This window comes from Pogona vitticeps, chromosome 11 (genome assembly GCF_051106095.1).
Source record: "Pogona vitticeps strain Pit_001003342236 chromosome 11, PviZW2.1, whole genome shotgun sequence".
NCBI classification, from domain to species: Eukaryota; Metazoa; Chordata; class Lepidosauria; order Squamata; family Agamidae; genus Pogona; species Pogona vitticeps.
In genome coordinates, this window is record NC_135793.1 from 24,345,764 (window position 1) to 24,364,294 (window position 18,531).

Below are 18,531 nucleotides of genomic sequence, written 5' to 3' on the forward strand. Positions count from 1 at the left end.
TTGCATGCTTTCGAATGGCTCAGTTGGCAGGAGCTGGGACAAGCGACGGGAGCTCCCTCCATTGCATGGATTCGATCTTACGACGGCTGGTATTCCAATCTTGCGGCACAGAGGCTTCCGCGGTTTAACCCACAGCACCACGTCCCAGGGTGCCAAAGTACGGTACATTAGAACAAAGAGATTTGCTGTGACTTTTTAAAGTCTATCTTGGCTACTACCTGATGGGGGGGGGGAACGATTCATTTGTGGTGCTGGAGGAGAGCTTTGTAGTGTCCCTGGACTGCCAAAAAGACTAACAAGGGGGATATCATGAGAAGGCAGGATTCTCCAGAAAAGACGACAATGCTGGAAAAGCAGCAGGACAAGAGGAAGACCCAATACGAGATGGATGGAGTCCCTAACAGAAGCCACAAGGGTGAGTTTACAAGAGCTGAGCAGGAACTGTTGAGGACAGGGCCTTTTGGAGAGGGCTCATTCACGAGGTCGCCAATGAGTCGGAGGTGACTTGACAGAACAACAGCGATGGAGGAGAGCCACGGCAATGACAAGCGATGCCAGGAAGCAAACCTTTTAACACAGTGTGGCACCTCATTTATATGGGGAGGGCTGCCCTTGTCCTTGACAGATAATGGAGGCTGTTTCGGCTGTCCTTCCTTTACAGTCTGGAAACACAATTTGCATGTCATGCCTATAAAAACGAAGCGGCTTTGAGTGAATCAAGCCAGCTTTTTTGACGCCAGCTTCCTCCTCCCTGCTTTGCAGTCTGCCAGCGTCAGCCGTCCAGGCGTCGGTTGTCACGTCAGGAAGGGTTATTTTAGTTGTCTCCTTGCGTGTGGTTGTGTTGCTAATGAGCCCCTTGGGTCACAGATGTCTTCCTTTCTAACAATAACACCCAGTCACTCTGGTGGGGAAGGAGTTTCTTACTGGCCAAAATCAAGCCTGTTTCTGGATTTCTGCGGGCCACGACCCAGGAGCAGCCTTGGACCCGAAATCCAATTACTGATCCCAGTGAGAGGAGACCTATGGAGCAAGTGAGATTTAAACCAGTGTCGGTTTAATCTGTAATCGAGTTGGTAGGTCGGCTCTGCACTGAGACGACCAACAGGACTGTTTAGGTCTTGACTCCTTGACCCAGGTTTTCTGGGGCCAGCCCTGGAAGTTGTTTCCTATGTTGGGACTGGACTCAATACTGCCCAAACTGGAGTAGGACCCCTTCAAAAGGGCCCCCTCCCCAGTTATGTGAGTGAGCAAAAAATGTTTAAAAAATCTGAGCCAAATGTTGCTCTTCCCCCCAACAAGCCTAGAAGGCTGATCCAGTCAAAATCCCCGTAAAAAATCGAGTTGAAATGTCTAGTCAGTTTCAGCTTCCCTCCTTCACAAGCCTGGTCAATTTCAGTCCCAGCTGAACTCTCCTGCCTTTGCAAATTTAGTCAGTTTCAGCCCTGGCTGGGTGTTTCGTACTCCTCTGTAGGTTTGTGTTTGTCTGTCCTTGCTTGTGGGAAAATAGCCAGGGAACTGTTACCAGGCCTGCCTGGCAACAGTTAATGAGAGAATTCTCTGATAAAAAAGACACTGCAGACTTTATCTTGTTAGTATTCAGGTACCGGTAGCGAAGAAGAAGAAGAAGAATATTATGGCTACCTTCTTCACCCCGGACGTTTTTATTAAGCACGCAAAACAAGCAAAATTAGCATAAGATAAGAATTTGGCCATAGAGGCGTCGTGTGGTTATCACTCTGAAGGCATTCCACGCCTGCGCAGAGAGAGAATCATAGAACAATGCATCTTTATACTACAATAGCTTGATTATGCTAAACACCAGTGATGTGTCCCTTAATAGCCACAAGATGGAACTTTAAACTACAAAATCCCCACATTCCCTCCGTTTATATTTCATTTTGGATGAGCAAGTTGCTGCCAGTAAGACTCCTGATGGTGTCTGAGTCCATGGAAGCTCTTCATGGATGGAGGGTAACAGCCATGTCATCTCAACCTGTATATCGTGCATCAGCCTCACCATAAAAATCACCTACTCTAGAAAGGAACACATGATATTAGAATTGATACAATTGCTTAGCAGATAAAGACATTGATTGTACAGATGTTTGATATCACTTAGTGAAAACATTAATTAATGAAGGAATATATCATATAAAATGGTATATAAGATAATACAAATTTTCAGTAAAATAATACCATGCATTAGTAGTATGCAAAGCCATCCCATAGGGAAGTGCCAATATTATTGGTAATAATGGTATCACTCAAATCAACTAATATATGCTCAATTGAAAGCTGCAAATTATGGAAGCAAATAATACTTTGAGTATCTATTACAATAAAACATAGTATAAGTATGTGCAAGCAATTAGCAATGCTTTAACTGAAAGCTACTTTAACTAGTCTATTTCACTCTGCAGAGCTACCATGATTCTTGTAGAAGCATTAACTGTTTTTCTTCCAGGCGACAAGTCAGACCCAAAATGTTATGCCTGTTCTTGTGCCATAATGCCTGGATATGAATGTGAGCGCACCTGTAATAAGATTTGGGTGCCCACTATATGTTCATCCCAATGTGGAATGTTCTAGGCCATTGGGATTAAGGGAGGCATTCTTTTAAAACGTTGTCCAGATCAAGTGAAACCTGGAACCTTGGCATTCCAGTTCCCTGCATGAATACAACAGAAACACAAAGCTCAGATGTGGTGCGGAATTGAACCTTTGAAATATTAGAAGTAGGAGGAATAGCATGGAAAAGAAGTTCAGATTGACCAGGTTCTGAAATACTTTGCAAAGAGGCAAGAATTAAGGTTGGATCATCAATAAGACCAGGCAGTGAGCTCATGATTCATATAAAAGAGAAACATTCTGTCCATGAACATCAAATATATACTGAGCATGTTGCACCCAAGAATTGCCTTGATTGTCCGGAGCAGAAATACGTGGAACCAAGAACAGTTCAAGCAGTCCTAGGAGTCGGATGGCAGAGATACACACCATCTTGCCAGGATCCAAACAGCGCCTTTGTCCAGTGCGACTGCAGCATCCTTGTCCCCAGGAGATCAAGAGAACTGATCCCTTACCACTCAGGTGGTAAACATTCTGTCCTGAAATGAACTTTAACTTGGGTTGTGTACCCTGTTAATGAGGAAAAAGCAGAAAATTTAAAGTATACAGAACTTTTGCAACAACCATAGGAACAATCTGACCCAGAAACCCCTCTGCCTGAGGTTTGCTTCTGCAAAAAAAATATAAGCGTTAAGTGTGCTCTTTCCACAATTGCTTGCCCTGTGGAATCAAAAGGAATCTCATGCTTCAGTGAGAGTCCCCATTGAACATAAAATTCTTGAAAGGCAGATGATATATAGACAGGTCCATTGTCCAGACTTCAGGCCTAGGATGGCCCATTACAGCAATTGTTCCAAATGTAATGTTGAAGAACTTGTCTTGCAGTCTCTCCATGAAGAGGAGATGCCAAATAAACCCAGAAAATGTATCCACAGTCAAATGTAATTTAGGCAAAAACCTGCACTTGTGTGACATTCACGTGCCAACTACAATGTCTCGTGCCTGAGTCATTGGGATAGAAAACATTCTGTGAAACATATTTACAGAGTAATGAAACATGTCATGAGAAGCAAATAGGATCAGAAAAAAGACTAAAGCACATGAATTCTGCTTGAAAGCTGAATCAGCAACAGCATTCCCTTCAGTAAAAAATCCCGGAAGTTGAGGGTGGGAACATGTATGGGCAATGGAACAGAATGCTGTTCTGCTTTACAGTAACAAAGTCAGGAAAACAGTGAAAACAAATCCTTATCTATGGAAGGAGACAGATATTTAAAAAAAAGCAAATGCCTAAAAAGCTTATAAACGTGTGTCTACAACAAAGTTAAACTCATCATTAGAAAAAAGTTCAAACGCTGCCACGTGACAACACCTTGGAAAGGCAAACTGTCTGAAAAAAGCGTCTGTGGAAAAACAAGTGGTGAATTGATAAAAAATACTGGAAAGCAGGCGCTTGTCTTTTGGAGAGTTCAACATCACCCTGCAGAAAAAAATAGAGTTAATATGTCCCTGACAATTGTGGCAACATCTGGAATGATGCCTTGGCAAAACAAATCTGCAACTGCTTTAACACAGGAGTACAAGTTCAAGCGAGTGTGTGGCAAGTGCATTCATTCAACAATTGTGATCCTATCCTTGTCAGGGGTGTAGAGAACTGCAATTGACTTGAAATAGGAATGCTCTCAGTAGGTAGGCGATCCACAGCTTGCAGATGAAGTTGTTGAGAGATCAGCTGTAAGAAGCCTTCATCGATGAAGTTACCAGCATAACATGAACAACCAGGAAGTGCAGAGAACAACCGTGAGAGATCATTAGTAGACAATACCAAAACTGATGCGCCCAATTGATATCTCAATGGTATAGATGCAAAAGTTTATGCCCAGTCTGTTGATTTTTCTGTGGGCTGCACAAAAATCCTTCTGCAAGAAGACTGTAGGTTGCCAAATGATTCTCCATTTAGACTGTCCGAATACAATGGCATTCTCTTGGCAGAACGCCCAGAATCGCTGATAAGAAGAGAGAACTAAGTCTGGGCATTGCGCCAGGTGTGGACCTTGAATTTGCTACTTCACAGAGACACAGAAAACAATACAGAGTTTATGTCCTAGCAGGCTGCACTGAATCCGTGGATGAGATTATAGATCCCATCACGCTGAGATATTCAGGAAACTGCTAAGCAATGCAAGGTGTGATAGAATTTGTAGTTCTAGAAAGAACATGGAACATAGTGTCCAGGATGTTGCAAGTGGCTTGAGAGTAACAATGCTTTCTCCAGATTGGAAGGTGATGGGGGAAGCGCTTTAAGGAGTTGGTTCACCTCCTCCCACCCCATACGCATTTTTCTCTCTTACTGGCCAGGTGGGGGGGCAATCTTTCTCAGCTATGACTGTCCAGCTGAGTAGGATTTTTCACCCAAATCTGAATGTTTGCCATGCGAGTTATCAGTCCTGGCACAACATTCAAGCTGAGACAAACAAAATCAGCGCATGTAAAAACCAGAACAGTGTAGCCTTGAGGAATAGCGGCACATTTAGCTTTAGAAACATAGACCCATTGTGGCAGTTCAAAACAGGCCTCCTGTTGGGCTGCCCCCCTTACATTTTCTTCCTCCTCCCCTTCTGATTTCTCACAAGACACATGGCATGCTTGTAAAGCTTCTTTTGTATACCAGCCCGTGACATCACATGAATCCTGCAGATCCCCTATTATTCTCTCTTGGCCTGGGGGTGGCCCTGGGTCCCATTTCCCTGGGTCCCATTTCCCATGTGACCTTGGCTGACTGAGAACTGCGTCCATGAGACGGACTTGAACAGCAGAAGCGAATATACCTTCTCCCATAATAATTGGCTGACATACAGAACCAACAGCATTAATTTCTGCTTGCTTAGTTGCTAAATCTCGCCATCCTTGAAGGCAAATGAGTCCTTCTGCTGGTGGAAGGAGACCCCTACTCCAGTCACTAGGGGCCAGCCGTTGGGCGGATGAGGATTCCGGGAGAGTCTGTGTCTGTTTGTCCTTGAGACTGAGTTGCAGTTCGCGGACGCCTTGATATGGGAGCAGTTCAGAACTATGAGAAACTGCCGCGGCATCTCCCTGTGCTTGTGCTTGTGTTCCCTGAACGCCAGGATAAGCAGTTTCTAAAGCAGCACCCATTGTATCCATTAAAGGACAGTTAGAAATTTTGTTCTCAGTTGCCTGATGAACGGCAGGACTGGGAGACAATGCTGAGGTGTTCCCAGGCTGAGGCTTGGTTGGCTGGGCAGAATGAGACAGAGAGTCCAGCAGTGGAACCGAGGGGGCTGGTGTGAGAGGAAGGGGAGGCAAAATTTGAGGGAGTTGTTTGAACAGATTATTTTCGAATTCTTGATCGAAAAGAATGTTCCGTGGTGGTGCCAAGCCTTGAAGGCAAGTACGCACTTTGCAGCATGTAGAAAGCACTTTTGCTGTAACTCGTGGATGTCCCTGTAAACAGCTGCCTATTTTAGACCATTCCTGGAGGTCCAGTGTCCCTTCTTCGGGGATCCAGGGGCATACATCCCGAATAGTATGAACTAAATCTTCCACTTCTGTGCGTGTGGTCGTGTGACCATTCCTTTTTAATAAGAAGTGGAGGTCCTGTACTTCCTGAAGATTAGATACAAAGCTCCCCATGTTGCCAGGAGGCTAGGTGTCTAACTTGACAAATTCAACACTCACCCGGGATCCTTGCGGATGTGTGACGTCTGGAACCCTTGCCGGGCGAGGGCAGTGTGAATTGTCGCGCTGTTGCGTTGCTCAGCTTGTCCCGTGCTTCTTGCCTCACGCGGGCCGCACCAAATGTGGGAAAATAGCCAGGGAACTGTTACCAGGCCTGCCTGGCAACAGTTGATGAGAGAATTCTCTGATAAAAAAGACACTGCAGACTTTATCTTGTTAGTATTCAGGTACCGGTAGCGAAGAAGAAGAAGAAGAATATTATGGCTACCTTCTTCACCCCGGACGTTTTTATTAAGCACGCAAAACAAGCAAAATTAGCATAAGATAAGAATTTGGCCATAGAGGCGTCGTGTGGTTATCACTCTGAAGGCATTCCACGCCTGCGCAGAGAGAGAATCATAGAACAATGCATCTTTATACTACAATAGCTTGATTATGCTAAACACCAGTGATGTGTCCCTTAATAGCCACAAGATGGAACTTTAAACTACAAAATCCCCACACTTGCTTAGTGCAGGGAAAGCTCTGGGTTTTCCCCCCCTTCCTGCCATTCCGTTTCAGCGCTATTTCAGCGGGCAAGAAATAAAATAAAATAAAAATAAAAACAACAACAGAACAGCAACGGCTAGTGGCCGAGAGAGGCAGCCAGCATGAGGACGAGCGGGCACAGGACAACACCTGAAATTCATTGATTCTGATAGCCCGTGTAGCTCCTTCATTCAATAATACAACACAGTTTTAAAAAAAGATTAAAAGTTTTCCCAAGACAAGAGAAGCCCAGAAACCATGTAGCTTTAAATCAAATTCAAACCCCTAATAAATTACTTGATTTATTTCTGTAGTGTAACCATCCTCTTTCAAAACATGGAAAAGATACCCCACATGGCGCCTAGTCTAAACTCTCCCGACACACAAACACCAATCAAATCCGAGGGACACGTTCTCTAAATGAAGCACACACAACAAGAACAACTTGGTAAGTAGCAGATGGCTGGACCACAAGAAGACAGGGCAAGGATTCTTATTTATTTATTTATTTAATTTATATCCCGCCTATCTAGTCGGCCAAGACTAGATAGATTCTTCAACTGAGAATGGCTGATCTGTTTCTTTAGCTTGTACCTCCTAATGGTTCATTGGGAGCCCCGAACCTGGACGCATCACGTCTTTTATGTCATGCATTAATTCCAGTTCAACATTAGGCTTCCTTCTAATTATTTTGGATTAGCATTCCGAATCTAGGGTCTCCTACTCCACTGTATTTGTATTGACATATTTGGAAACCGCACAAGCCAATATATGGAGCACGGTGGCTTCATGAATCTGATGAAGCCCAGTGTATCTATCATCTCACGCTCCTCCTTTGGTCCTCCAAGAGTGAAGCTTATGCATTACAGTCTCTTATCATTGGGAACATTTTGCTTGCAGAAGTCTGCTTCTGTGTAGGATGTACGTTCTTGGGTTTTGTGCTCAAGACGCAGCTTCAAAATGGGGACATATTGATTCTCTCCGCATATTTATTTAGATTTGGCGCCATGGTCTGCGCAGTGGCTCACTCCCAAAATACATACTAGAATAAATGCCAGCCTTTTGTCCACTCAGGGTATCTGTGATTTTACTGTGCCTGGGAAGGGGCTGTCAACTGAACCTGTACAGCCAACTTTGACCGGCAGCAGCAGCAGGGCTGGATTCTTTCCTAGCTATTCCTTAGGAAACAGGGAGAAATCAGGAAAAAGGTCACATGGTCGTGGGAACAATACAAATGCAGGCGCAGGGGATACCTTTGGTCACCCATTATGAAAATGTATAGAGATGGAGGCAGCTGTTGCAGCTTGTGGGTTGGTTCCAAGTTCTTCTTGAGCGAGCCATTTGGCCCATCTCTTAAAAGAGAGGCCAGGCTCTGGGGAGGGGCGCGCCTCGCTCTTCCCGGGGCCGAGGGCTGGGCGTGGGTGGGATCTCCCCTCCCGAGACCCCCACGGCCCCGAGGCGGCGTCCAGTGCCGAGATCCGGCGGCGGGTTTCAGCGGGAGGCGGCGGCGGGCCGCTGCGCCTAGAGCGCACGGGGCAGGGGCGCACCGCCGGCCGGGCTCCGGGCAGGGTCGCTCCGCTCGCTCGCTCGCTCGCTCGGAGACGCCCCCGCGGCCTCTTCTCCCTGCGAGCCGGAGAAGGAAGGCGGGCCGGCAGGACAAAGGCTGCTGGCGCGGGAGAGGCCGCGGCCGGGGCGGGGACTGGAGCCGTCAAGGGGCGGTGCGGAGGCGGGCGCTGGAGCCGCAGCGGGCGGGCCGAGCCGAGCCGAGCCGAGCCAGGCGTCGGAGCAGGCGGCAGTAGCAGCGTGGCCGGCGTTGTCTGCGGCTGGCCCGGGCTCCATCGCGGGGGCCGGTTCGGTTCGGTTCGGGCTGGGCTGGGGCGCTCGAAGGGGCCGCGCTCCGGTGCGCTCCGGCCGTGCGCCCTGGCGCGGGGTGGCGCCGGAGAGGGAGCGGGGCCTGGCCGGGCGGCGGCGGCGGCGGCATGGAAGGGCCGGGGAAGGGGCTGAGGGCGCCGGAGGGGCGGAGGCGGTGGCGGCGGCGAGGGCTGGCGTCCGGCGGAGGAGGCAGCAGCAGCAGCACCAGCGCTCGGTGACCCGGCGGAGGGCGCCGGCGGCGGCGATGCGCGCTCCCGGGCCATGGAGGAGCGCTGGCACCGGGTGCTGGTGGCGCTGGTGATGCTGCTGCTCTTCGGCGGGCTGGTGCTGCAGTACGTGTGCCCGGGCAGCGAGTGCCAGCTGCGGCAGCGCCTCGGTGGGGGCGTCGGGGGGGCCCCTTCTGCGGGCGCCTCGGCTCCGCTGCCGGGCGGGCCGGCGGGCGGGGACCCGTACCGGGCCGAGGACGAGAGCCCGGCGCGCTTCGTGGCCCGCCAGAACTTCTCGGCCGCCGACCTGCTCCGCCGCGTGGACTTCCGCATCGCCGGCGACGACCTGATCGTCTTCCTGCACATCCAGAAGACCGGCGGCACCACCTTCGGGCGGCACCTGGTGCGCAACATCCAGCTGGAGCAGCCGTGCGAGTGCAAGGCCGGCCAGAAGAAGTGCACCTGCCTGCGGCCGGGCAAGCGCGAGACGTGGCTCTTCTCCCGCTTCTCCACCGGCTGGAGCTGCGGCTTGCACGCCGACTGGACCGAGCTCACCAACTGCGTGCCGGCCGTGGTGGACAGCAAGAAGGAGGCCAGGCTGCGCCCCACCAGGTGAGCCCCAGCCCGGCGGGGGGTGGGTTGGAGGAGAGGGGGAGCCGGGAGGCATCCCCAGGATCGGGCCCCGCAGAAGCTGCAAACCCCGAGCATCCCACTCCTGGAGAGAGCCGGGCTTCCTCCAGAGGAAGCCGGCCGCGATCCTCCGCGCACGGCCAAGGAACACAGGCAGGCGCTTCTTTCCCTCTCCCTTCCCTTCTCTTGCGTTCTAAAAGCTGCTCCTTCGGGGCCAGGGCGGCTAGAGCGGAAGGCTACTCTCGAGGAGGGGCGGTGGATCTCCCGGACTGTTGGGTAGAAAGACGCTGTGTTTTTTTGTATGTGTGTTTAAAGGACCCGGCTGCTTGCGAACCAGCAGACACACGCCTCAGCGCGCAGCCTTGGTTTATTAGCCCAGGATCGGGGCCCTGTTGTCGGCTTACGGGCCCGATCCCCAGCCCCGCCGATCTGTTGGGGAGAACGGGGGTTTGCTTTCCTCCCAACCGGCTCCGCTCCTCTCGGGGTGAACAGGCTGGGTGTTTAGATTGAAGGTCTTCTTCCTTTGAAAGAGACACGTGTGCAATCTTGCTCTCCCGCTGCGGGCTTAAAACTCGCTCATTAACACCTAGAAGCGCCTTCTGGTTAAATCCTCGAGGGAGGGGGCACCTTTGTTTCCATTTTTTTTGAAAGGGTCTCGGTCTTACTCCAGAGCAGCCTTAACCCCAGGTTTGCTGGTTTTGACTGAGCAATTCAAGAGACCCTTCCTTACATCCTAGATACTTTTGCCCCCTGCCCAAATTTTGATCCCCCCCGGCCTGCAACGCCTGCTCAAGCCCCTTTAAAGGAATTCATTCACGTGGTGCTTATCTCCTTTGCCTTGTGTAACTGGAGAAGGCTTTGATGAGTCTTCTTTGTTTGGAGCCCAGAAACTAATTAACACTGGTCTGGGTGGGGAACAGCGTCTGAGGTTTGTTGCTTTGTGGGGGGGGGGAGGTGACTTTGCTTGTTGGTGCCTCTAGTTTCCTTCTTAAACACAAACCTCCTTGGCTGGTGGAGACCTAAAAACAATAGCTCCTAGTTGAGTAGCAGGATCTGGCCCCTTCTTTGGGGCCTGCTGAATCTGGACAGGCACAATCAAATAAAACAAATTACAACTAGATGCCAGTCCTTTGTCTTTGGGATATTTTTTTTTTTTTGCAAACCTGAACCAATAACATTTTCCTCTGATATTTCCTCCCAGGTCTTTGAGCTGCTGATGATTTCCCCTGCACAGCACCCAAGAGTAACCCACTTGGGATCTTAGGGTGGTGATGCATTTTGTGTCCAGCCACTGTACACCTAGGATGTGTGTGTCTCTTTGTGCGTGGTGTTGTCCAGCTTCAAGGGGTTGCAGGTTGTGTGTTGGGGGCGGTGGAATTCCGGGGGAACCCCGGCTTTAGGATGAAAGGGGTCCTGATAATTTCTGCCGGCGCCTCCTTCCATTTCCTTGCTGTGTTGATGGAAGAAAACAGAGTTGGTTGGGCTTCCATTCTGCCTTTCTCAGCGGTGTATTTCTTTGGGACTTGAGGACGGTCTTTTCCAGGACGGGAAAACGCCATGACCTGGTGTTTGACGGAGGATCAAGGAAAGAAGCAGGAAATCCTTTGGTCTTGTTTATTTTTAATTTGAAAGCTGCCATGTTGTTGTTTTTTCCCCCCCTGAGATGACACCTCTTTCCTCCTGGAGGGTATTTATTTGTCCACCGGCTTTAGTTTCACTTGAATCCCATCATTTCTCCCTTTTGCCTACGCTGTCTAGAAGCGGCCAACTAGGAGCATCCTTGAGGGTTGCTGCTTATCCATCTGGACCTTTCTGGCTTCATGATGGCAGTTGCAGCTCACTCTGTGCATGCACATGTGTGTGTGTGTGTGTTTTCTGCAGAAGCAAAGCAACTGCTTAACATACAGAAGGATTCTTCATCCACCGCCCTTATTGTCAACTGAGTCCTTTCCGGAGATGAATGAGGCAGATTTTCCTGAGGGCTCCCTCCCAATAATTTCCTTTCCAATTAGTTTGCGTTTTCTGTAAGGCCCTTTGTATTGGTGTGTGTGTGTGTGTGCTCTTGGGTCCCTGAGACATGATACGAAAACTCTTCTGCAGGTTGTTTTTTTTCAAGTTGGAAGCCTGTTTTTGGCTGCAGCGAGGTCATGCACCAGGCGGCTTCTTTCCCACCCGTCCCCCCTTTCCCCAGTGTGTATTCGGAATTGATCCGATGCATCCAATGCATTTGTATTGCAAAAACAATGCACAACTGCCAGCTGTCGGCTGTGGGCCTCCAAAATGGAGAAAGGCTGATCTGGGTCGCCTTGTTTGGGTTCAAAGGGCAGCTCTCTTTGCGGTGGGCGTGAGGAGGGAAGGAAGGCTTTTGCCACGTGAAGAGCAGAGCGAGGACTCATCCTGAACGGAACAAAGAGGCTGTGCGCAAGGCCGGTCTGCTCATCTTCAGCGGGGACCTTCAAACAAAGCCTGCCGTTTGCCCAGTCATCCATCATGGGGGGGGTTGCGCCACGTAGAGGCGGGTTGTCCTTTCTGAGTAAATTGCCTGGTGGCTCTTCTTGTATCCTTTCTATCCAGTGCAAACAGGACCTGATCCATTTATAAACCCCCTTTCTTTTCTTGGCTTTGATTTATATCCTGGTGGCGAAACCATTTAATATTTTGTAGCAATGAATTGTTTTCTAGATTTGGCCGTTCGTGATCAGGGGAATGGCTCAACCAGGCAAATTGTTCTCACTCCAGACAGTGACTCTGGTCCCTTGCAAAGGAAGATTGTACCCCCGTCAAGTCCATTTGCATTTCTCTGTGTATGTGAGAGAGACGTGGTATGTAGAGGATGACTCTAACACAGGTTGAAGCTGGTTCTAAGTAGTAAGCGTGTTGGGGCAGCATGGATGAGGCTGTTCTGTGTCTGAAGCCGTCACAGTGTCTCTGCTTAATATTTATTCTCTCCTACGCTATCTAAACCATCAAGTCTGAGCACAGATTTATGGGGAGTAAAGGGAGGGTGCCTTTCTAAAATTCATTTTTTTCTTAGGTTGACACCCGCACTGCCCTCTGTGGGAAGGGACTTAGAATTCATGCTCTTCCTGAAGGAGATCTCAGCCGCTCTGGGCCCAGAATTTCTCTCTCTGCCTTTCCTTGGCATCCGGCTTTCTGCTGCAAATGTTTTGAAAGAGGATAGCCGCGGCTGCTGATTTCAGGGTATCTGTTTGGCTTCTCCATCGTCCCTGGCACAGTTTAAAGGACAAAACTGGAGCACACTACCTTGAGCTCCAGTTTTGGGGTAGTGGTTTCTAACCTCCCTTCTCCAAATTTGGTTTCTTTGCTTTGAGATAAGGGAGAGAGAGAGAGAGAGAGAGAGAGGGGCCAGATGGATGAGGTTCTAATTAAAGTACACCACACTACCCTGCCTCTTTCGTTAGATCTTTGTATTGATGAGAGCCTGCAAGGTAGGGCGTTCACAATTTATATTTTGGGGCTAGAAGGGAACATTGGAGACAATTCTCAGCTGTCTTGTTTCTAAGCTGGGAAGGCACCGTTTCATGCTCATCTATACAAGCATTTCCTAAAAGAGGCTTAAGCTCTTCCCTCCTTCCGGCTTTCCGGAGTTATGGGAGTATAGCCTAGGAATAACTGGAGGATTTCTCATCCTGGTTTATAGCTGTCTTGTCAGTAGGCAGTAGATGTTCATTCTCTCTCTCTCTCTCTCTCTCTCTCACACACACACACACACCTTTGGGAGGTGGCGGCCGGGGGGGTGCTTTCCTGAGGGTCCCATTAGGCTAACTGGAGGCTCCATCGTTCACACTGGCTTGCAGAATAGTGCCAGGACTGGCTCTCTGGGTAGCACGATCAGAAAATGAATGATCCCATCTCTGCCTGAGAGGGTGGAGGGCCCTTGGACCCAGTCTGCGGAGTCCCCTCTTGCTAAGCCGGCCGGTCAAAGAGTTTGACTTCCAAGGCTGCAGCCGCCCCTCTGAGACGGAAAGGTGGGAGGTTCGGGGCCGTGGGGCCAGAAGGACTTCTTTTCAGTTAAACTAGAGTTCCCTGCGGTGAGGAGTCATGTTGGAAGGCTTGAAAAGAGGGGTTGCAAACTTTCGTGGATGACAGGGCCTGCCATGACTAAGTCGGAAGGACTTGATGGTAGTTTTAGAGCCAGAGGACCTCTGGGTACACAATGAGGGAGGATGGGAGGAACAGCTTGTCTCTTTAGTGAACCGTGCCAGGCTGAAGAAGACCTTGCTCTGATCCCAGAGTGACCTTCTTACGTCCTTTTGTTGAATCCCAAACCTCTAGATCAGTGACTTCCCTTTTTTGGGTCCCCAGATGTTTTTGGACCAAACCTCCCGGAAGCCTTCATGGCTGGCTAGCTGCGCTGGCCAGGATTTCTGGGAGTTGTAGCCAACATGGCTGTCAGGATGGGCAGTTGGGCTACAGGAGCACATTGACCATGTTCTGTGGATTTTCTTTAGCATCAATGTCCTGTGGCCTCGGACACTCAAGTCAAGAAGAGGCCAGTTCTGCTGGGCAGAACTTTGGCAGGGAGTTTCTGCCTCTTAAATCTCTCTTCCAAAAAGGAAAAGACAGGCTTGGTTGTCTACACACCCTTCTTTTTGTGTAATGAAACAATTGCTCAGCCTGCCTAATAGCTATGGTGACACTTTCCCCTTGTAAACACTGTCTTCTTGACGAGCAATTATGGGGATTGTCATTTGTGTGCAGGCTAAGAAAGGAAACATAGGTGTGTGAAGCACCCTTTTTTATTTTCTCCTCCTCTTCACACCTGTTAGATGAACTTCTGTTCCTTTTATGTATGCTGCCAGTTTAACCGTCACCAGCTGGCGAGGGATTAGCCCGAGAACTTGGCACTGAGCTCAGGCAAAAAAGGAATGCTTTTTTTTATGGGTATGGAGAGATTCTCTGCAGGATGACAGGCCTACTCAGTTGAGCGCATCAATACAATACCTGGATTCTAGCAGTAATTGCCATCCTTGCTGAGAATAGTCTTTAAGCTCACCTAATAAACCCCTTTGGACACAGTGGTGGACTTGCTCCGTGGTTTAGCCATCCGGTTGGGAGTTCGATTCCCCATCAGGCCTCCTTGACTCAGTGATCTATAGGGTCCTCTCCAGTTCTAAGATGATGATGATGATTGTTCTCTTCCATCACTTTTGTCAGATCATGACAGTTGAGGAAACAAGCCAGGGACAAACTCTGATTGCAGGTCTGGATGTCACAACAATCCATGGTTTAAATGAGTCACAATTTGTATACCAATAAACCTTGGATCAGAATTGTGGCTGGCAGCTGGTTAGTAAATCATGGCTTGGTGGAAGAAGGTGGGTTTACAGAGCCAGCTTCCAGTAAAGTTCTGCTTTGCATGCAGAACATCCCAGAGTCATTCTTTTGTGAATCCAGGAAACGAAGAAAGATTTCTGGCTCAAATCCTAGAAAGCGTCAGCTGCCAGCCAGAGTTGGCAGTGCTAGGCTTGAGGGACCCACTGTCTGGTTGCAGATGAAGCACCTTCCTCTGTTTCATGTGATGATTAGCAATCAGTGAACACAGTCACCAGCTCTTATGGTTGGTAGTAATTGGAGACAACATAAAAACACTGGAGAAGTGGTTTTCAACATCGTTTCGGAGTTTGGGCAGCTGAGGATGGGGGGGGGAATCAATGAAACAGTACATATAAGGAATTTTGATGATGTCTAAGTATCTTCAATGTTGTGGGATATCACTGGCAGCCCAATATTATTTTATTTATTTGCCAATACATATAGGTTGCTTAGATCTGGGGATTTTAAAGCAGTGTGTCTGATACCTGAAAACGTATCTGTTTCTCTTCAAACTGTCTTTTGCTTTCTCCCACGATGTTCTGCTTTTTCTCTTTCACATTGGTAAATATGGGTGCTTTTCACTGTTCAGATGTTTACTCCTCCCCCCCCCCTTCTCCCATTGTGTGTGTACATTTTAAGGATGTGATTCTGACCGAGGGGGAACCGCCCCTTCCTCTAACAGCCTTCAGGGCAAGGCATATTTGCAGTTTATTTACCTCCGAGACACATGTTTTGCTTGTTGTGATGAAACGGAGGCTCGTTTTTTTGCAGACAATACAGTCCAGGGGTTCCATGACGTCAGCCAGTGGCATCCTCTTCAGCGTTTCCTGGCTTGTTTTCCCTCGCAGCTGTTGCTGTCCTCGTCGTCCTGTTCCGAAAGAGACCGTTTCACCATGAAATTGCTGGAAATGGGCCATCGGGAGTGGATTAGCTCATTTGGCAGGTCCTTGCCTGACCTAGTGTCCTGCACATGTTTTGAACTTCAGTTCCCATGATTGTTCACAATTGGCTGTTTTATGGCTGATGAGAATTATGGTCCTTAGCATCAAGAAGGTAGCGGGCTAGGAAAGGCTGCGTCTATGCATAGTCTGGGAGTTGCTTTTCTTTTTTCCCCCTCCCTCCCTCAGTGAGGGAATCAAACTCCCAACTGGTGACTCCACAGCCAGAGACCTGAACCACTCACTGAGCATTCTTGTTATGTTAAATCTTGCCCTGTACTTTGTGACCTGTTACTATGGAGCAGTGAACTCTTATGATTGCTAGGAACTTTGTAGAACAGCACCAGGATTTCCAAATTATGGTTCACTTTGTGGGAAAGTGGGAGGAAGGAATTTACCATATTTTTCTGTGTATAAGACTATACTTTTGTCTAAAATCTTTAGACTAAATATTGAAAGCCGTCTTATACACGGACGTAAGCTGAGGAGAGAACAAAAACAAGTGGAGAGGGAAAGCAGGGATCAAAGCGATCCTGCAGCTCTTTGATCCCTTTCCCCCTACACTTGCTAAGCCCCACTTAGGTTTCTTAATTTTGGATTAGAAAAGTGGTGGGCGTCTTAGACATGGGGGTGTCTTATACACAGAAAAATACGGTACTTAAAGCTCAGCTGTAAAATACGGGGCTTGGCACACCACATTTGATGGGAATGTTTGCCCTGGATATGAGGATTCAGGTTCAGATTTGTACTCAGGTGAGCTGGCAGAAGGCCTTAGGAAACAGTTCTCCCCTTCTTGGACAAAACCAGCTCACATCATTTCCACGCGTCCTGTTCCCTGGGGCAGGGAACCAAGTGCCATCTTTTCCTGTTTTAAAAGCTGGCTGGCTTTACCACGGACTCCTCCTTCAATACCAGCTACGGGTTGGAGAATGGAGAGTGGTCGATAGGGGGCATCGCTCTCTCCTTCCAATGCCTTGCTACCACCTCCTGGCATCTACTTCCTGTGGTGGCTGGCCCATTCTTACCAAAGGTTAGGGCCGGCCCTAGTTTGTTATTAAACGTCTGTTAAAGCACCCGTCCAACTTCTTTTGAAGAGAGGATCCAATGGGTGTGGATATTTGATTTTTTTGTTTCCTTTGAAAGAGGCTTGGAGAAATCTTCCTATACCATGCATTTAAACTGATTTGAGATTGGGTTGCCATGGTGGACGTGTCCCAATGACCCACCTGGGTTGCACTTTGGTGTAGAGGTTAGTTAAAGGAAACGGACCTTGCCTTACACAACATTTCAAGGGTCACTCAATTAACCAGGCTGGAAACTGTGTTAAGCTGGTCACGTCGGTGTCTCTGGTGGAGCGCCTGGTCTGGTTTCCTACCCCAGGTGAAACCTCCCTTCCGAGAAACCAAACATATTCTTAACGTGTTTATTTCTTTAATGCCTTTTTCCCCCCACTCTTACTCAGCCAAGCACTGCACAGGGTGCTTCAAAGCCCAAAAAAAGAAAGAAAGAAAGAAAGAAAAAAAAAATCGATGCCATGAAACAGAACAAAATCAATTGCCATTAACAACAACCGTTAAAAGCAGTCAAAACTTTGAACTTAAAAAGCCAGGGAGAACATAAAGGTTTATTCAGTTCCGTCAACAGGCTTTCTGGCCTGCCACCGGCCTCATCGCCAACGCGGCGTAGCCACGAACATAAGAGACTTCACGGGGTAGCATCCACACGGCATAGTTACGGCAGTTGGAGGGAAGCCCAAGTTGCTTCTGAGTGGAGGGATGAGATTCTGCAAATACCTTCACCCTTTGGCAGGTGGCTGTTTCTTCCAGGGGAACAGCAGCATGTGGTTCTCCTCAGGTTCCTGTTTTCTCCTCCTTCCAAGCTATGATGCCGCCATTTTGGATTCCTCCAACTGGGTAGCTTCGCCACGGCATCGTTTTCAGCTTACCAACCTTGAGAATATCTGCCTTTCTTTGGAACAGAGACGTCTATCTGAATGTCTTAGATGCTAATGAGCACCAATGGGAATGGATTAGGCATAAAAATGTCCTTTTCTTGGGTGATTTGATGGTAGAAGCTCCAGAGCCTCTGGCAAGGAGAGCAGGAAACCTTTGTGGGAGGAGAGGGAGAGAAACTGGTCAAGAGGATGTGAGTGAATTGACAGCCTTTTGAGCCTTCGTGATTATAGAAAGCATTTCCCTAACTTGTCTCCAGCCGTACCCCCCCCCCCCCCAGGAGTCCTGTTGCAGGAGAAAAACAAACCATCAAGGGGAGCACTTGAGACAGGAGTGGAATACAGGAGTGTTGTTAGCCGCCTAGAGTGGTCCTCACACGACCAGATAGGCGGGATATAAATAAAATTAAAAAAAAATATCACAAGCTCGGATGAAGGGTTTCCAGAAGCAATGGACTCTTGTGAGAAAATGACATCGACTTTCCAGCAGTGGAGGCTGGCGGCTCTCGTGAGTGGGAGGGTTGGCACATCTGCGCTCGGTTTTACTCCGAACTTTACAGGAGGTACTGAAGGTTTTCAGCCCGATTACTCTTTTTTTTAAAAAAAAACAGGTAGAGTGCCTTTGCATGAAGGAGCAGAGAATTCTGTGAAGAGGCTGTTTCCCAGCCTCCATGTTGGATTCCTTGCCAATTATTGACATGGGTGTATGTTGGTTTATCTCCTCCAGTGAGGTCAAGGGAGGTCTACACGGCTTTCTTCTCAGCCTGTCCTCCTTCAACAACCCTGTGAGGAGAACAGACTGAGA

At 48.7% G+C, this 18,531-nt stretch overlaps 1 protein-coding gene across 1 annotated transcript in view; it reads left to right on the forward strand.

The window, feature by feature from the left end:
* The first annotated feature begins 8,823 nt into the window (after positions 1-8,823).
* HS6ST2 (heparan sulfate 6-O-sulfotransferase 2) overlaps positions 8,824-18,531 on the forward strand; it is a 107,828-nt gene continuing 98,120 nt past the window's right edge. The window contains exon 1 of the mRNA XM_020795843.3: positions 8,824-9,482. Within this exon, the coding sequence (XP_020651502.3) occupies positions 8,926-9,482 (557 nt within the window). The 5' untranslated portion in view covers positions 8,824-8,925. The remainder of the gene's footprint in view (positions 9,483-18,531) is intronic.